The sequence below is a fragment of the Paroedura picta genome, chromosome 6, assembly GCF_049243985.1.
Source record: "Paroedura picta isolate Pp20150507F chromosome 6, Ppicta_v3.0, whole genome shotgun sequence".
Taxonomy (NCBI): Eukaryota; Metazoa; Chordata; class Lepidosauria; order Squamata; family Gekkonidae; genus Paroedura; species Paroedura picta.
The window spans coordinates 109528340-109548977 of NC_135374.1; the positions used below are offsets into that span (position 1 = coordinate 109528340).

The 20638-nt window shown below is 45.3% G+C and overlaps 1 protein-coding gene and 1 non-coding gene across 2 annotated transcripts; both read right to left on the reverse strand.

Moving 5' to 3' along the window:
• Positions 1–1803: 1803 nt before the first annotated feature.
• On the reverse strand, positions 1804–1876 carry TRNAF-GAA (transfer RNA phenylalanine (anticodon GAA)). The gene has a single exon. It is a non-coding gene; the product is annotated as a tRNA-Phe (tRNA).
• Positions 1877–4804: 2928 nt separating this feature from the next.
• On the reverse strand, positions 4805–20638 carry TGDS (TDP-glucose 4,6-dehydratase). Its single transcript, XM_077343891.1, has 12 exons — positions 20482–20638; positions 18038–18104; positions 17688–17756; positions 17308–17398; positions 15699–15841; positions 14850–14948; positions 13180–13239; positions 11869–11912; positions 10265–10430; positions 9091–9149; positions 6683–6780; positions 4805–5429 (listed from the first exon to the last, which is right to left on the reverse strand). Exons 1-12 carry the CDS (start codon positions 20559–20561, stop codon positions 5344–5346), a joined length of 1062 nt encoding a protein of 353 aa, XP_077200006.1. The 5' UTR covers positions 20562–20638; the 3' UTR covers positions 4805–5343.

The following is a 20638-nucleotide window of genomic DNA, read 5'->3' on the forward strand; positions in this document are numbered from 1 at the left end:
TTTCTGTAAGTCATAAGACTTCCCTTAGTCATGGAACCATGAGTTCTTCACATCGTAAAAGTGTATACCTGAAAGTGACATGAATTTCATCAGGACTGTTCATTCTCTGAAAAAGACAGGAAGACCCTCTGAATTCTAACAGAGTTCACTTTGTGCGTGCAATGTGAGAGAAAGCAAAATGCACCACATCAAGAGAATGCGAACAGGAAGGGAAAGGAGCAAACCTCAGAATTCAGTGGGAAAACTAGGCAGTGTTCGATTAGATCAGGGGTTCCCAACCAGGGTTTTGTAAAACCCTGGGTTTTCTTGACAGCCTGGGAAGGGTTTTCTGAATGTGTAAGAATTATTTGATTTTATATATTTTAAAAAAATGTTAAACATTTATTTACATTTTAATTTATATACCGCTGCTCCCAAAGACTCGCGGCAGTTTACAGTAAAAGACTAAAACAACCCAACCCATAAAATCCCCAATACATTAAAATATGGCTATTAATTGGAGTTAATTCCCCATCTCCCTCCCACCCACCCCCCCCCCTCCACCTGCAGCCAGGACCTCATTTTATTAGTAGCGAGGGTCCTGATCTCACTGATTCTAGGTGATATGATCAAATATGGTGATTTGATACCTGGTGATATGATCATATATGGTCATATCAACCCACCCCTCCCAAAATGGCCAGTGAGGGGGTGAGAAGGGGAGGTGCTTCAGGTGGGTGCATACACAGCTATGCTTCCCAGCCATATCCTGCATGATCACACCAGTTCTGGGGCTTCTCGGAGCATGCAGGAATGTTTCAGGGATTTCTCAGTGGTCAAAAGGTTGAGAAAACCTGAGCTAAAATAAGTGGAGCTTTGAAGCAAACAAGTCTTTGCTGAAAAACCTGAGCCCGAACAAATACTGCAAAGACCACGGATTCCTGTCCACCCGCAAACTGCAGACAGGCCCAGGAAAATGGAGAGGTATTCTGTGATACCTAATTTACCTTTGAAAGGTAACTTTGTTAGGGAAGCTGTCTTCCCTGTGGGAGTCAAATAACTCTGCAACGGACACGGTTTCTGCTTCCTTCACCAGCAATTGAAACTGCTTTTCATAAATGCAATCCTGATTCCAGGTTGGTAAAAATCTACAAACACAACAGTGCAATCTGTTCTGTATTCTCCCCCTTCTGCTTTTAGTGTGTGGTGCTCCTACACCCAAATGAGCTTTGCCAAATGACACCTGCAATCCAACCCATATAAGAACACACTCTTCTTCTTCTTCCTGCAGCCCCCCCCCCCCCCTCCCTCCTGGCTGCCCCTTTCTGGGCTTGCGGTGTATGAAATGAAAGACAAATTCGAGAGAGAGTAGACAGGGGGAGGAAGGAGGGGCGCTGAAGAAGAAGGCTTCCTTGAATGGAAAGGAGGAGGACCCCGTTGACACGCGAGGATTCCTGTTGCCACCCTGAAGGGGGCGCAGGTCTCTGGGTGCCTTCTGATAGGTGCAGCCGGCTGTGTCCCAGCGCTAGGGGCCATTCGATCGAGCTGCCTGTCTGGAGAAGGGGGGGATCGGGACCCAAGCCGCTTCTGGAGAAGGTGGGCGGATTTGTGCAGGTAGACACGCCATTGCAAACTTCGGCACCCCCCTGCCTTTCCCTGGCCCCGGAAGCGAAGGAGTGAATCTTTTTGAGTGCGATTCCAGGAGGTTTCTGGGGGACCCGTGGGGGAAAGAGTCCCTGCTCTCTTCTTTCGGTCGTTACACGCCTTTCTTATGCAAATACAGAACTCGGAAAGAGGAAAAGTTAGTGCAAAGAAAACAGCACTTGCCGAAACCCGGGATCGAACCAGGGACCTTTAGATCTTCAGTCTAACGCTCTCCCAACTGAGCTATTTCGGCTCCTGGCCAGCTGGGTCCAAAGGCACAGTAGGAAAATGGCTTTCAGATTGCCCTCGTGCCAATTCAGTTCACATTCTTTTGCTTTTGAAAAGCCCATGTTTTAACAGCAGCCGTACCTTGAGCAGCTCCCCAGCCAACCTGCCTACTTGCTCCATTAAGGGCGCATGAAATGCCTCTCCAATGAACGGGGCTTGGCAGCCAGCGTGGTTTCCTGGTTAAGAGCTGTGTTCTCTGATCTGGAGAACTGAGCTGGATCCCCCTCTCCCGAACTTGCTGCCAGTTGGGTGACCTGGGGCCAGTCAGAGTCCTCTTAAGGCTGTTCTCACAGATCAGGTCTCTCAGAGCTCTCTCTGCCCCACCTTCCTCACAGGGTATCTGTTGTAGGGAGAGGAAGGGAAGGTGTTGGTAAGTTGCATTGGGACTCCTTTGGATGGTGAAAAGTGGGGTATTAAAAAAACAACAGCTCTTCTTCTTAAGAAAAGCCCATTTAAGAAATTGGGACTTTCTGGAGAATAGCCATTTTAAAAGTTGATGCCTCCTTCGTAGAAAATTGCTTTCTACTATGGAAAGGTACCCAATTTCACTGGTGCGTAGCAACAGGCAATCCTGTTTCGGTTGCTATTAATCACTTTTACAAGAGAAAAATACTGGAAACCAGAATGCTTTTGCGCGATGAGAATGGGGAGAGCATTGTTTTTATCAGTCTAAAACAATCATCGCTTCTACGCGGCAAGAAGGAACATGACACTTTCTGGTTCATATTAAAGGCAGAATTCATTAAAATGACACATAGCTGAAATGGGCCTTATCATGGAATCTTTCAGTAGAAATTCCGTAGAGTCTGTTGTTTAGGAGCACTGTATCTAATGCAGCGACCTGCCAGTCCATGGGCAGGTTTTGGGGTGGAAAGGACAGAGCTCCAAAATTGTCCCCCTACTCCATGATTCTTTATAAGATGCTCGGCTTGTCTTTACCTAAGGCAAGGGCTTGGATCCAGCAATGTTCAAGCAGATAGAAAAACACACTGAAGCCCTTTATTTGTCGCACGGCATTCCGTTTGGTGTAGCCAGGAGATCCCAGCAAGAGACCCAGAGGCCGTTTGCCATTTCGGGCTACTACATCATGACCCCTTGTATTCCTTGGAGGAACTGCCACCCAAATCCTTGAAGGTCTCCCATCCAAACACTAGCCAGGGTTGGCCCTGCTTATCTTCTGAGATCTGATTGTATCAGGCTTGCCTGGGCTATTCTGGCCAGGGTTACAATTAGTTCAGACCCACTTACACAAGCAACAGCAAACATTGTGTTGCAATGAAATTTATTAAAATACTTTTTGCCCAGGGAGGAGATCATAGGGGTGCGATCACTTCCACTACATGCAGGCTGACGACGAGCAGTCGGGCGGACAAACTATTGTGAGAACAGAAACTATCCATTGAATCCAGCTAGGGATGCCAGCCTCTAAACTAGCGGTCCCCGACCTTTCTCAGGTCAGGGACCGCCTCCGGAGTGAGGGAAGAGCCGACGGCCCGGGTGCTGCGAAAACGCACACAGGCAGTTGCTGCGCATGCGTGTTTTCGCCACCAGGTGGCTCTAACGCAAATGCACGGCAACAGCGCGCATGCGCGTTTGCATCACCGCCATGCCGGTGGCTGTGCCTGCCTCTTCCCTTCCTTCTTGCCGCCGGTGGCCCGGTACCGTGGCCTTTGCGGCCCGCCACCGGGCCGTGGACCGGGGGTTGATGACCCCTGCTCTAAACCCTCTAACCCAGGGGTGGGCAAATTGCGGCCCTCCAGATGTCCATGGACTACAATTCCCATGAGCCCCTGCCAGCATGCCACAGTTTGCCCACCCCTGGGGCCACAGTTTGCCCACCCCTGCTCTAACCCCTACTGCACACTGGATCTCACCCTTTTTTGGAGGCTAGATATGTGAATGACACACACACAAAGCAGGGAGCTACTATCATCTGGTCAGCGTTAAGAACTCTCTCTGATTAGGCCCCCTGTAAGAGTTGCAAGTGCTTCATTCTGGAATGGCTCCAGGCTCTGTGGAGCCACCGGGACCTGGGGCCAGGCTGCTCACAAGTCAGCGCTGCCACCAAAGGGGACAAAAGCATTTAGACAGAAATGCTCCAAGCGTGGCCTGGGTGGCACCTAAACTGCACTGACCTTAAGTAAAGCACAAACACACAAACACACACCCCTTACAGCAAAGTTACAAAAATGATTTGGCGCGGCTGGTCAATGTAAATTTTGGACTTCCGCAATCAAGAGTATGTCTGTGAAAACGGAGACTAATGAGGATGCAAGGCCACAATCTCATCAAAGCAATGCAGTCTGCAAGGGAAAGTCAATCTGGGTCCTCAATGCCAGCTGATGCTTCGCAGCCCCAGGTGGAAATAGGAGGACATGCAGTAACCACAGGGGGCATGCTGTGACACAGAGAAAGTCTAGCACTGATGCACCAACTGGTCAAGTCAAGGACTATACCACGGACTAGGACTTGAAGGCATCCAATGAAACTGATGGGCAGCAGGCTCAGGATGGACGAAAGGAAAAACTACTTTACACAGAGTGATTAAAGGGTGGAATTCACTGCCAGAAGATGTCCACAGGAGCACACAGCTTTAAAAGATTTGAAGGATTCATGGAGGATAAGGTAGCTGAAGGGAACCTCCACATTCAAAGGCACTAATCTTCTGAAATCTATGAATCGGGAGGCAATATCAGGGGAAGGCCTCTATGCCTTGTTGTTGGCCATCCAAGGAAACTGGTTGGCCGCTCTGTAAGATAGGAGGGCTGGACTCGATGGACCACTGGTTTGATCCAGCAAGGTCTTAAGTTCTTATATTCACTACCTCCCATGTATTCCCACTTCAAATGTGGCTGAAAGTCTAGGAGAAAAAAGCACCACCAAATACAGGAGCTACACTTAAAGAGAATCAGAGCTTTACTCTTTGCATAATTTCACACATTTCAGGGCTTTAAAAAACACTGATCACATAGCGTCATAGAACACTTGTTCCGAAACAATTGCTCCGAGAAAACCAGTAAAAACAACTGCTCTTTTTACGACTGTATAAATCCATGAGCAGAAGGCACCAGAAAGAGTGGCTGCCTACAATTTTCATTGAAAATTAACAACACATTTAATACAAAAGAGTTGTATTGCACTGTACAATTAACAAAAAATTGGCTTTAGTTCCACATGATTAATTTTAAAAATACATTAAAGCTTTGCTATTGCAGATGGAATTAAAATGGTCCCTAAATGTATCAAGATTTCCGAATCCCTTTCAATTTTCCTTCTTGATCATGTCGATGCTTGATATTTCATTGTTCCTGAAGACATGGCATCTTCATTTTCCCTCTTCAGTAGAGTCCCCCCCCTTCCCCCGATAACACTGTGGTCTTGGGAGGTAGAACGGTTTCCTTCATTTTCTTCCTTCAAGATGAGCTGCACACGTCATCCCGACTCTTCCATAACAGGGTGAGGATCCAGAGCTCTCTCTGTGTTCTTCCAGTTGTGAAAGTTCTCTTGATACCATTCAACTAGCATGAGAAAAAGAAAGGGTTTCTTTTAAATACTAGTAGCTAACAGTGTATACACCCTTACAGAACAGCTCTACAGAACAGTTTTACACAAAAATAACCCAGCAAATTCAGTGAAAGTTCCTGTTACGTATGAATATGCAGGATTTGGCCCCAAAGCTATTTATGAGGCTCAAAATGATGAGAATGAGTTCTAGAAGGATTAAGGATTTGAAACAGAAAGGCATGGAGAAGGAGAACTGGGGTTTTGTACCCCACTTTTCACTACTCAAAGGAGTCTCAAAGCAGCTTCCTATCACTTTCCTTTCCTCTCCCCACAGCAGGCACTCTGTGAGATATGTGGGGCTGAGAGAGCTCTGAGAGAACTGGGACTGGCCCCAGGTCGCCCAGCTGGCTTCACGTGAAAGAATGGGGAATCATACCCAGTTTTCCAGATTAGAGTCCATCACTCTTAACTACGACACCACACTGGCTATGAATATTATGCTTAGAATTCAACTAGAAAGGGTGACAACACTGAATATTTTGGATTGGTCAGAACAGAGCCCTTGGTTATACCTACTAACTAGGGGATGGAAAGGAGATCTAGTGTACTGCCCCACACATATGAATCCGTGCGATGATGCCAATTTCTTATGGTGCTGGGCAACCTTGCGACCATTGGAGCTCCCGAAAACAAACAGTAACCTGAAATCTACATGCTGGATCAACCATTTCCAAACCAGCCTATGAACTTCATGGAGCATGGAAAGTCAACACTGGAAAGTGCACAAACAGAATTACAGACGCACTGACTGCAACTAGTAAACACACACAAAACAAGCCAGCCAGCTAACCTCCGCAGACCAGACCCAGTTAAACAACAGGATTAAGGGACAGGTTTAGATGGGCAGCTGAGTTAGCCTGTCTGCAGCAGTAGAAGAGAATTCAGGCCCTAGCACAAACTGTATTAGTCTTTAAGGCGCTACCGAATTCAGTTTTTTCTAGGATTAAGAAAAAAGGAAATGGCTGTTCGACAATACAGCCAGATGCTCAACTTCAACCAGCTTCCCCCCCACCCCCACCCCCCGGCACCTGCCACTTAATATCTTCCATCTCATTAAGAGTCATATTGATATTTGCATGCAATTGAGTGTGCAATGTTTTAAGCCGCTTCCTTTAAAATCTGCAGCTGCCCACTCCTAGAAATAGCACAGTTCGTGCTCCCTCTCCAAAATAAACCGTATGATCAATGCATTGCCGGCATCACCTACTTGTTTTCTTTATTCCTTCTTTCCAAGGTACTTTTGGTCTCCAGCCCAAGCTGTGCATTTTTCCAGAGTTCATCGGGTATCCCAAGTCATTTGTCGGTCTTCAAAAGGAAGCATTGGGGGGGGGGGGGGAGAGGGGGGAGAGGAAAGACAACAAGGTTTAAATTGAGGGAACCACTTTTGAGGAATTCAGAGGATTTGGAAAGACCTTCCCAACGTGCAGACAAATCCAGTGCTGTCAGAATCCACTTCCTCTGGCTTAGTCCCATCTGCTGAATCTGTCCCAGCCTTGGACCTCTTTAGCAAATGTGTGAAAACAGAGTTTAGATCACCAATGCAACTTGCGCATACAAGCCGCTAAAAGGTCTCAAGCCTCTGACAAGATGCCTAAAGCTTCTAAACCACACGAGAAAAACAAGATCAGCACCAAGCAGAACTCGGCTCCCTGAGCGTGTTTTGGCACTGCAGCATTTGGCCAGAAATGAATACAGCCAAGCTACAAGCGACAGAGGCCTCGGGCCCATCCTGTGGCTGCTGAGGCCACTTTAAGAGTGTTTGTCATTCTAGGAAGCCATTTTGATCTTAACCTGGCTAGCCTAAGCAGAATCTAAGCAGGCCTAAATCTGGCTTGTATTTGGATGAGAGACCTCCAAGGATTTGAGTAGCAATTCCTCCAAGGAACACATGAAGCAGAGGCGGGCAATGGCAAACCACTTCTGAAGGTCCCCTGCTGGGTCCCCTGCTGCTCTGAAGATCCCCTGCCAGATAATCCTCAGATCTCCTGGATGCAAATAAATAAATGTCAATCTGGACTGGGGGGGTGGGGGCTCTGGGGTTGTAACTGCATGTTCTAGATCGGGCCTTGCAGTCATTTTTAAAGAATTGTAGGTGCTTCTAAGACAAGGGCTGCTGTCCCTAGTCACCTGGCTTGTAATTGCCACAGTGCTTCAGTGGCCATGTATGCATGGTCAAAACTCCCTTTCAGAGTGACGATGTTTTTATGGCATCCACGTCCCAATGCACATGAGCAGTGGTCCCCAACCCCCGGTTTGGGTCCCGGCCCCGGTCCGTGAATCAGTCTGTACCGGGCCGTGGCTCCTCCTCGTACTCCTCCCCGGCTGCTGCCTCGGGGGCTGCCCTGCCACTCTACCACTGGCTCACTTTCGGTGCTCTCCAGCGGCCGCCATGGGTGGGGCTTCCCCTCGGCATGGCACTGTGCACAGAACATTTATAATCCAGCAAAGATCAACAAAGTTTAATTCTGAGCATATGATTTTGTGTGCATGCACACTTCTGCAGACATTCATGCTCGTATTGCAGTGCATGTGCTGGCAGCCCTGTGAGGGACATGAGGAAGACAGATTGTGAGCAGGGATTCGAACCAGCATCTTCTTGGTCCAGGTTCAATATTCTAGGCCATACTTAAGGGGCCATTAGGAAAATCCTTTGATATTGCCCAATGTTCTTAGCAAGCATTCAGGCATCATCTTTGCAGAGGGGGGGGGGGAGAGACATATGAAAACAATCCAGCTTCTGTACCATTTCAGTAGCTGTTTTGTGTTCTTTTATTGCAGTCTTTGACCAAGTGGCTTTCGAGGCTAGTAAGTGTTGCCTGTGCTCAGTTATTTCCTGCATTCTTTTGCAGAGATGACATTCTTCTGGAAAAGGGAAACCTTGTTTGACTACAGAAATGCCTCGAGGTGCCTTCTAGCGGTTGAGGTCTCAAGGAAAAACCTTTGATCGTAGGCAAATCACAAGAACGAGTTCGGAACAGTACAGATGCACGTGGCGAGGAGGCAGCCTCTGTGCTGGAGCCGTCTGTTCAGCTTGCCAAGCAGTGCCTGAAGTTTTCATGGCTGTTCTCTCCAAGTTCCACCACATCTTTTGCCAACACCTGCCCACCCGCAACTTCTCTTCTTACTTCCAAGTTCCCTCAGCCTCCATAGGTTACTCCTGACCCAAAGAGATGACCCCTTTTGTATTTTTCAGAGACACTTTAACTCTGGCCCATTCTGCACACATTAGATAATGCACTTTCAGAGTAGATTTTTCTGTTTTGCACACAAAAATCCAACTGCAAACACACTGAACACACATTACCCAAAGTGTGAGGAATGGACCACCTGTCTTCTTCTGACTCCATGCAGACCCTCCAAGCATCACTATAGGTGAGCAGCGCTCCATAAACATCTGAACAAGCCTCGATCCCCAGATGTTTAGACAGATAAAGCTCAACGTTTGCCACTGCTTTCATAGTGGACTGACTGCTGCTGGTACACTCATGACCCGTAAACATGAAAGGAGCACAAAAGGATTAAATCTAGCCAGCATTAGCCAAACTGAAGTGACATCACTAACAATATTTTATGCAGCTGCAAGGATTAAGGCAAAGCAAAAAAATTATTCCTAACCTGTCTTTAACGTAATCCATCCAATATTCTGTCTCAGATTCTGAACTGGTATTCTTTATCTGTCAATCAGAAAAGAACCAGATCACCAGGGAATCATTTTAACACAAAGGCATTCATTTCTGTCGTATTCTATGCCCTTACATTTCTCATTTACAACGGTGAAGCACAGTTAAATGGGTTTATGTGGGTTAGCCAAGTTATCATGACTCTCTACACCAGTGGTTCTCAACCTGGGGGTTGGGTCCCCTTTGGGGGTTGAATGACCCTTTCACAAGGGTCGTGGCAGGGTAAGCAGCTTGGCCGGGAGAGCACCATCCACACAACAGCCTTGTGAGGTAGACCGAGATGGAGTGTTTGTCTGTCTGGAGCAGCAGAAGAGAGCGAGATTGGCATGGTGGGACAAGAGGCAGGTTTGACTTCCCAGTCTTTCTCCACATGCAGCCAGCTGGGTGACCTGGGCCAGTCAAAGTTCTCTCAGAGCTCTCTCAGTCTTACGTACCTCACAGTGTAACTGTAGTGGGGGAAGCCTAAGCAAGTGTAAGCCATTTGGGGAAGCACAAGGCCTGCTGAGTGACCTTGGGCCATTCAGTTCTCTCAGAGCTCTCTTAGCCCCACCTACCTCCCAGGGGATCTTGTTGCGGGGAGAGGAAGGGAAGGCGAATGTAAGCTCCTCTGCAACTCCGTCTAGTAGTAAAATGTGTGATAAAAAAGCCAGTTCTTCTTCTTCCTTCTTGTCCCCATTTGGCATCGATGGTCCTCAAGCTTCCATTTTAGGCAGCTCGCCTGCCATCACACAGTGCCGTGCAGGTCCACTATAGCACTCACTTTGTGGAATGGGCTCTCTGAGGAGGTGACTGGGGGGGGTCACTGCAAGGCCATTTGATCAGCTGGGCTCCTAATGTGGCGCACCTTTACGCTTGCCAATTCTTCTGTTTCTGCTACAGCAAGGTGTTGGTGCAATTCCCTATACAGGCAGAACCCTCTCCCTAGATTTTGTTTTGCATTTGTAGTGCAACATTCTACCTCCAGGTTTGGAAAAAAAAATCCTTCTGTGGCCGGAAGGCTCCTTCTGAAAGCAGACGAACGTCTAAGGATCCAACCCATAATTCTACCCCGAGTCGTAATTCATGACGTAGCACTGGTATGCAATGGCCAATTGCCGTTTATTACTCACTAGGTGGATTAATTCCTTGGCAAGCTGCGCAATGGACAGCTCAAAACTGGTCCCGATGTTATAGATTTCGCCGGGCTGTCCTTTCTTCATAACGGTAAGAAATGCTTCGGCGACGTCACTGGCATACAGAAAATTTCTCCGCTGCAGCCCTGAACCGTGAATGCAACTAAAGGAAGAAAGACAATCCGTTCGTATGATTTGAAGAAAAACAACAAGGGACTTCTGTAATGTCATACATCAGGAGTAGCCAAACTGCGGCCCTCCGGATGTCTGTGGACTACAATTCCCATGAGCTCCTGCCAGCATTTGCTCATGGCAATTATAGTCCATGGACATCTAGAGGGCCGCAGTTTGACTACCCCTGTCATAGAATCACTTGCAAGATTACAAACTGCTAAACGAAACTCATTGCAGGAGAGATAACGTGTTACTTCTGTGACTTAAAGCAGATAGGAGCTGATAAGAGGGTCCGAAGAAGGGCTGCAATTCTGGTCTGCAGAGCAAGACTCACCACTGGCAAAAATTTGCCTTGCACAAGCAGCCCCCACTTTATTTATATTGATGATTGATAGTCTGTATGCCACCCTTTCCTGGGGGCTCAGGGCGGCTCGCAACAACACATTAAAACATTTTAGCATTAAAACATTTAAGCAACATATTAAAAACCCAGGAGCACATCTCGTATTTTCTACGTCTGCCTCAGTCACCGCCACCCACAGCCAGAGGACATTCTTCCTTACAAAAGTGTTATGAAGGTTCCAAGAAAACAAAGCCAAAGGCCATGGTTTTAAAATGTTTTAGGATGAATGTCCAGAAGTGTTTTAATGGGGCTTTTGACACTAGCTGTTGTAACCTGCCACCAGCCAGTTATGAAAGTGGCGGGCAATAAGTCGAAACAATGAATGAATGAATGAATGAATGAATGAATGAATGAATGAATGAATGAATGAATGAATGAATGAATGAATGAATGAATGAATGAATGAACATTTGGAGGACTGCAAAAGGAGCAGAATTATCATATACCTAGAGGGAGAGCAACAAAAGTGTCCTGACCTAGATGGCTCAGGCTAGCCTAATGTGGTCAAATCTCAGAAGCCAAGCAGGGTCAGCCCTGGTTAGTATTTGGATAGGGAAGTGGAAGGTGGCCATGCAGACGCAGGCAATAAGGTCTTTGGTCCCACCAGCTTGTGACAGCTAAATCTATGTGCTTAGGCAGCGTGGGGCTCTGTCCTGTGGCATATTTGGGAAATCAGTGTTCTCAGTTACAGGGACGGACATTCAGCCTCAAGACTTCCTACCCACTAACCAGCAATCGTGCCTGGGAAAGGGTGAGGCCTCTCCACTCACTTCATGTCACACCTATATTAGGGCTTTGGGTGGAAAACAAAGCAACTGGAAAACATTGTTGGGGAGTACACCCTCTACAACTATCAGAGTATTCAGTTGAGCAACCTTTGAGAATGCAGCAGTTATCAGGATTTCTATTGTGACCATATGATCAAATAGATTTTCAGCGTGTTCATATTACAAATGTGCCACTACTGACGGACTCTTCTTGCCTAATAATTTTTTTAAAAAAGGAATATGATGCTAATACATACCATTTCCTGTTCTGTTGCAAGAGGGAAATAAACTTTGGAATAACCTGAGAAGGACATTGAGAGAGAGAGAGAGAGAGAGAGAGAGACTGTTTCAGGGAAACACATTCCCTATTTTTTATTTATTTTATTTGTTCGGCTTCTATACTGCCCCTCGCTTGGCTTAAATAGGTAATGCAGGAATCACGCAGTGGCTTGAATCCAGCAGAAAGGTAAACATACCTAATACAGTTCCACCTATGCAGGATCTTCTGCAACACCTTGTGCTTCCCCTTTGCACACATTACAATGCCCAGAAATTGGGTCTACCAGATCTTGTGCCAGCGGAAACACATGTGGGAATATAATCCCACATTGACTTCATGCAAACTGCTACCTGTCTTCTTCTTGTGTCTCCACTTGCACAATAGCTCTAGCATGAGTAGAAATGCTGGCCTTGAGCCAATATAGTTAAGATCAATCAGAGTTTATATGCTCAAGGTTCTCTTTGTGTGTGTGCTTGAATTAATGCCAGAAAAATTAAAAGGAACACACATGCTTCTCTTGGTTGAGTGTTTTGTGTACATATAAGACAAGGTACGACGATTATAGTTAGTTCACTCTTAGCTTAGGCCTCTTTTAGCCTAACTTGTTGCAGAAGCCTTCTGCACAGGATTCTCAAATCTGAGAAGAGCTCCCAAAAAAATCGGGGATGGAATGCTTCCATGTGTGGCTAGGGAGACACATTGAACAGTGTGAATGAGATCCCCTCCCTAGTTCTTCCCAAATTCACACAAAAACAGCCTGGAAGCAAGGGAAAAATTCACCACCTCTCTACCAAAGGGGCTGCGAGCTTTCATGCTTCTCAAGCCTAGCTAGTTCCATCTGTGAGGGATTTTCAACAAACTGGCGAAGTTGGGTGGGGGGGCACACCAACAACTGCGAGGGATCTCCGTGAACTTGGAATGAACACCGAGAACCCAGATGCAGTGAAATCAGATACTAAATCTAACAAGGAGTCATGCAAAGTTCTGTGCAGGAGAAATAGGTGCACCAACAGGACTAGAGAGCCAGTGTGGCGTTTTGGGTATGCAAGACTAGGCTCTGGGAGACCCAGGTTCAAATCTACCCCATGCCACGGAAGCTGACAGGGTGATCTTGGGCCGCTCTCAGCATGACTATCTCATAGGGTTGTTGTGAAGATAACATGGAGGAAAGGGGAAGCATGTAATCTTCTTGGGATCCCCACAAAGGAGAAAAGTGGGATATTAATGAGGTAAATAGCCGTAAAAAGTCTTCTCAATACTACCGGACCGTTCTTTCATCACCACTTACTTTTTCCGGAAACTGGTGGGGTCCATAAACATTGCTGCTCCGTGTTATAACGACAGGAAACTTTAAAACAGAGAGGAAAAGTGTCAGGACGACAAATGAGAATAGTCATAAAAAGCTTACAGTCCTTGCCCGAAGATAGATTCGAGTGGGTAGTAAGCAGTGTTGGACGCTGTACCTGAGGAAGTGTTTGTGCACACGAAAGCTCATACCTTGAATAAAACTTTGTGGGTCTTAAAGGTGTCCCTGGACTCTGCATTTGTTCTTAAGATGTCTTGCTGGGGCACATGCTGGGTACATAGAAGGTCCCAGGGTCAATCCCCGGTGTCTCCAGTTAAAAGGATGAGGCAAAAAGTGATAAGAAAGACCTCAGCCCTAGACCCGGAGAGCAGCTGCCTATCCAAGTAGACAATCCTGCATCTGAAGGACCAAGAGACTGATTCAGTAAAAACCAGCTTCAGGAGTTCCTTGGCAGAAGAATCTACACTTGGGAGGTTCGGTTCCTTAACATGGTACAATAGAAAACCCGGCTTTCTCAGAAAAGTGTAAGGACTGGATAGTCCTTATTCTCTAAGAAATGTATTTCTCCAGCAGTCTGTTCTCCACCTATACTTTTTAGGCACTCTTCTCTAGCCTCCGCATCTGGAAAAGTGGGATTTGTCTATCCTACCTGGCGACGACCACAATGATAAGAACTTCCTGCTTCCAATATGAAGCCAAAGACAGGCGGAAATGGATGCTGGGGGCACGGCTGCCTCTCCTGAAGACCACCCTGCTGTTCCCCATGGAACCAGGAATGTTAAGAAGGCAAGGCCAGAGCTTATCGCCAGGACACCTTTTGCAGTGGAGCAGCTCGAAAACCCACAAGATGCAAGCTTGTCTCCATCAGCCCCACAGAGAAGCTGTATCTAGCAGCCAGCTCTGGGCTGGGAAATACCTGGAGGCTTTGGGGGTGGAGGCAGGAACGGGCAGGATTTGGGGAGGGACCTCAGTGGACTATAACACTATGGAATCCACCCTCCAAAGCAGACAGTTTCTCCAGGGGAACTGATCTCTGTTGCCTGGAGATGAGCTATAATTCCAGGGGATCTCCCGGTCCTGCCTCGGGACTGACATCCTTACCTCCATGCCAACTACAGAGTTCTGTTTGCTACTGGAAATATTAATTTTATTCAAACACTCTTCCCCTGCCATTCCTCTTGGCTTAAGGTGGCTTACACATAAAAATTGCAATAAAATACAATTGGGGGTGGGGGAGAACCAAATGCATCTTTCCGCTACAAAAAGATGCCTGCTGTTTATACCCTACCAAAAACCCAGGCCAACAAAGAGGTCTCACGGTCCCTCCTGAAGATCTTCAAACGGTTGGGGCACTCATTACATGTGCAAGCCCACAGTGATAGTATACTGTCAGTTTTTATACGCAGGAAACGGCCATTCATTTGTAACTCGGTTATATCACTTTTGTGCAAGTCCATCAAAAAGTTAAGATATTTCAATTAATTTAGTATTTCAAAAGGAAAGCTAAAAAATGCAGAATAGGGCAGTCTCTATAGGATGAGCCATCAGCTGCTTTCAGTCATAGTTAGCTAGGTACCTGGTCCATATTGGGACTCTATTTAGAAATCGGATCACCAACAGTTACTAGAAGTTCAAGGCTTGTTTCCTTTTACCTGATACCTTTCCCAGTAAGACTGGACGAAGCATTCAGCAGCTGCCTTCGATGTGGCGTAAGGGTTAGTGGGCTGTTTCGGTGACGATTCGTCAAATTCCTAGAAGAAGAAGAAGTTTGCTCTACTTTACTCTTCTTTTTCTGGAGTTTTGAAACTTTAAGGCTGGCCTGCAAATAACAAGGCTACAAACACAAGACAGAGATATGGCCATATAATGACATATAATGATTGAAATCGCGCCATAGTTGAGGACTACTGACAGCTGCGTACTGATAATGGCGCTGTCCTCACCTGGCGTAAGGTCATCCAACTGACTGCATGTGGAGGAGTGGGAAATCAAACCTGGTTAGTATTTGGACAGGAATGTCAGGGTTGCTATGGAGAAGCAACCCATGGCACATCAAGACTTCGTTTGCCTTGAAAACCCTATGGGGTCGCTATGACAGAGCTTGGCACGGTTCTTACACTGGCCGGTATTGGACTCTCCTCCTACTCTCCTTACTAGAGGCAGCTACCCATTTAAAACCAACTAAATGATCAGGCTGATAGCTTTTATTGAATTTTAATTAATTTTAATTTATATGTGTTTACGGTTCATATTGTTGTAAGTCACCCCCCAAGATGAACGGCTCAATAAGGGCAGCCTATAAATATAAATAAACAGATTAGCAACTCGACTGGGACTTGACAGCACTTTGCACTTCCAACTGAGCTGGCCGATCCATCCTTATAAGCCGTACCCCAGAACATCTAAAAGTAATCCACTTCTATTCACGTACAGTTACCATAAAAGTTCGCCACAAAGGGAGGCAAGAGACTCACACAAAGCCTCATATGACTCAAGCTCACCTTATCGCAGCTGCTGCCGTAAACTTCATCTGTGCTGACGTATACAAACTTTTCCACGTGAGCCTCATGAGCAGCCCCGACCAGAACGCAAGTGCCGTAAACGTTCACGTAGCCGAATTCAAGCTTGTGCCAGAATGAAAGATCTACGTTTCAGAAACAGAATTAAGAGAGGAAACAAGCTTTCAGCCTAGGTCATGAAAGGAATTAAGAACCATCAGTCGCAGTTCAATAGAGGCCCCTTCTGTGTTTCGGCATGCTCATGGGGAGGACTTAAGAAAACAAAAGAACGCCCCCTCCAATTGCTGTGCCATACTCCGCCCACAAGCCACTGCTTCAGCAATGGTTTCCAAAACTCCACGTTTAAAATGTAGCATGCTGCATAGTGCAGACATTGAGGGAAGCAGTTTCTGCACCACTAACGAAGCCAGGAAGAAAATCAAGCTGACAAAGGCAGCCAAAAGTGTACAGCCACCCGGAGAAACAAACGCATTTTCAACCACAATCTTCATTAGTGGCTCTTAGACTCTACCTATGATCCAAAACCTATATTTTGTTGCAGTACAATATGTTGAAACACCTCAAAATAGAGTTGGAAGAGACCGCCAGGGTCATCTAGTCCAACTTTCTGCAGAATGCAGGAAATTCACAACTACCTGTCCACTCACAATGACCCCAATTCCATGTCTAGATGATGCCCCCCCAACCCCCCCCCTCAGAATCTCTGGTCAGTCTGGTCTGGAGGAAATTTGCAATTAGCATTTCCCTGGGCATGCAAGAAAAGAGCACAAGAGCCAAGCTCAGACACAATCCCTTCTGCCCACCTACTTACAATCTGTCCAAGTTCATAGAATCAGGATCATTGAAGAAGAATAGTTGGCTCTTATATGCCGCTTTTCTCTACCAGGAGTCTCAATGCGGCTTACAGTCACCTTCCCTTTCCTCTCCCCACAACAGACACCCTGTGAGGTAGGTGAGGCTGGGAGAGCCCTGATATCACTGCTCGGTCAGAACAGCTTTATCAGCGCCGCAGCGAGCCCAAGGTCACCCAGCTGGCTGCACGTGGGGGAGCGCGGAATCAAACACAGCTTGCCAGATTAGAAGTCTGTGCTCCAAACCACTACATCAAGCTGGCTCTTTAGTTTGTTTTAAATATTTTGAGATGATTCAGCATATTGTACTGCAAAAAAAAAATGGTTTTGGATCACAGGGCCGGAAGTCTCCAAAACTCTGATACCAAATTTGCAGCAGCAGCGAACAGTTTTAAATACTAAATGCATACCATGCGCACTGGACAATCTCTGCCGCAAAGTGCACTTCCTGTTGCACTCATAGTTTTGCTCACACAAAAGCAACAGTTTTCAGGGGAGTTGCACAGAGAGCTTTTAGTGGAAGAGGAGGCAATTTTCACAGCAGGGATTCCCTATCACGAATGAAACTCCCCAACAGGATCCACGCCACAAGGGCTGGACACTAAACTGTGAGCTCACCTGCCCCTAAGCATTCTCAATTCTTGAGGACAGAGCTTCCTACCCACAAAGAACAAAAAGTCTTCAAGAACATTTTATTGCTTATACCCCACGCCAGAGATAGGTATAATTGCCATGCTCACCTACATGCGTCTGTGCTGCAAAATGTAATACTATATCGATTTTCTCAGTCTCAAACAACTTTTTGATAAACTCGGGGTCACAGACATCCCCCTAAAAACCAAACAGAGGAAAAGCATTCTTTTAAATTTTCTAGATTTAGAAATTTAGAAAATTTCAAATTCTATCATTTTAGATTCGACCATTACTAATTTTCACTATTCTATTTTTCCAAATGGCAGTTAGTTTGAGCGATAAACATATCTGGAAAGAAACAGCGGTTAATTTTTAACAAAACCGTGACGCTTTTAACAATACCAGAGTGGAGCTCCATAAGTGTCAAGTTCTACAACTGCAATACACTGCCAGAAAATAAAATAATAGTTTAAAAAATCCAATGTACCTGGATAAATTTGTAGTTTGGCTTCCCGGAAATTGTCTCAAGGTTCTTCAAACTTGCACAGTAGTCCAGCTTAACAAACAAGAAAAGAATACATATAAATACAAGAACCTACTTGTTAGTAGAGCAAATAGCCCAAGCTGACAAAAGATTCATGTATGAAAGGAAAGGCACTTTAACAGAATAACATGTTGACAAGTTGCATACATATTAATTTACACCTATGTTTCTCACAAATTTAAATAATAATTTAATAGTGAGATATCTGTTAATTGCATAAACAATTTACACCGTCAAGATCTGAAACCAGGCAAAAGCTTCTGATAGTTGTTCATTTAAAGCAGAAGTCTTACCTTATCCAGATTAATAATCATATGGGTTGGATACTTTTCTACAAGTGAAACCACCACATGAGACGCACTGCAGGTTCAGGGAGGAGGGAAAATACAAGGAACATATTTAAACAGCAGATACCATCAGCAAGGAAGCGTTTCCAGCAACTAATTTCAGAAAGTTTAATCGAGATCCAACAAATAATCAATGTTTTAATACAAAAATATTTTATTGCTGTTGGCCAGTGATGACAAATATCCATTTAGCTTTCATGGGTTACCCATTTTCCCCAACACGGCCAGTACCAGCATAGGTTTGTTTGTGGACATACACCCTCCCTCTTAATAATTAATTGATTGATTATTGATTATTACTATATATACTGCCCTCCCTTTTGGCTCAGGGCGGTTTACAGTGAAAACGGCAATATATATATTCATAAACCTACAACATCTATATCACTTGCAGAAATTGCAGCTTTCATCTAGCAGGGCCCACTGGCCCCTGGGCTCAATAGGCTGCCTCGTGTGATGCACTTTCCAGTTGGACAAACTGAATAGAAACATAGACCAGGTTACCAGAAGGGCTTACAATGGGGTCAGCAGATCGAAAATAATACAGGAGAATGGCTGACCAGCCAAAAGTGACCACCGAAAAGCATAACCCTATGCAAGACACACTCACTTGTGCTCTCTGCATAAAGCATGTAAAGCATGGCTATGAAGCCAGGAATTATGATGGCAAAGAAACGAAATCTTTTGAAGAATTGGTCATTCTTATTGGGTCCGTTTGTTCCACCTGATTTAAATCTCAGTACAGATACAAGCTAAACAAATTCCTGAGCAGAGGCAAAATAAACATACCCTCAAATATAAACACTCAATTAGTAAGTCAAAATATGAATGTGTTTCTGTTGCATGTTTTACACAACTTTGTTTTTCGCAACATAAATACATTTGAGTCTTCCCCAAAATGCCATTTGGATAACAGTCACTTTCAACTTACTTTCATCAACGGGGAAGACTGTTCAGAAAATTAATGCATGGAAAAACCAATTTAAAAATTGTAAACATCTCGTATGAATTTTACAGAAATATTTTAATAATAGCTTCACTCACCACCGAAAGAAATCAACAAGTCCCTTAATTTGTACTTTAGAAAGTTGTTGATTTCCATCAGATGGTGAGTGAAACTATTAGGAAAACATCTGGCTTACTCAGTGTTTACACTGAATGTACTTTGTTTTGCCTCCCCCCATGATTTTGCTTCGTTTGTCCCACCTGAAGGTTAACAACTCCACCACACACCATTCCCTGCTCCTTTTAACACCATTTCCCAGCACCAACATTATATGAAGCCCTTGGAGGGACAGGAAAACGTCCTTTCCCTTTAGTGGCACATTTCAGGGCATGGAGACCAACATCAGCATAGGAAGCCCCTGTGAAAAGGGCAGGATGTTTTCTTCTCCAAACTGATGACACAGCCAAAAACAAGGAGGATCAAAAAAGGAGGGGGGGAACAACCCTACATGAAAAAGGTAACCTAAAAGGCTGAGATGAAAAAAGAAATAAGTGCTAACATAAATAGTTACATTTCTATTGAAATGGTTTAATGAACTCATTATAGTAAACTATTAAACACATTTATTTATGGTTAGAACTGTTACTGTTATGTTATGTTGTGGCTGTTATTTAATATAATAATGTTCTATGTCTCCTAAAACATTCCCTGTAAACCGCCCTGGGCTGTATGGAAAGGGCAGTATAAAAATCTAAATAAATAAATAACAAATCATATACGCTTAATGATACATTTGCCAGTGTTAAAATGTCGTTTAAAAACCACATTCCTAGGGCTCTGCATACAAGTGTCTATGTGTAGGCAACTATCCAAACATATCATTATTATTATTAATTTTATTTATATACCACCCTCCCTTGCCGCTCAGGGCGGTGTACAGCATACATTCACAGTCATACATAAAACAGATATTAAAAACCTTAACAATACATTGCAATATTAAAATCATAACATCTGAGCACCACGTATAAATAATAATAATAATAAATACAGGTAAAAAGGTACAAACAGGATCCAAATGCGTTCTTTTATTAGGATACCATTTGTCCCTTTCTACCCGAATTGATCTTCTTGGACATTAGCCTGCACACCTGGCATAGACACTTGTATGCTGAACCATAGGAATGTGGCTTTATTATTATTATATATATCATTAATGATGACAATGAGGATAATGACAACCACAACAAAAACATAACAATAATCATAATAATGTTTCTTCTTATAGCTCGTCCTTCCCTAGTCGGCTCAGGGCAGGTACCATCAGCACTAAAAACCTATTAATACGCGCAATAGACACACTAATCCAGTGGAGCCTTAGACTCCGCTTTGGAGATTTAGTTCCCGGCCAATGGCATCCCCGCCTAGCCTTCCTCTCCCTTACATGAAGCCAGCGCCGCCGGTCACCAGGACGCGCTTCGCGATGCCCGACGCCGCCTCGGCTCCGAAGGGGCCTCCGGACATCGCCCGGGGGAGCGCAGCGCCTTCCCTGCCCCGCGCCACTTCCGCGGCGGAGCCACGCCCACTTCCGCTCTCCGCCC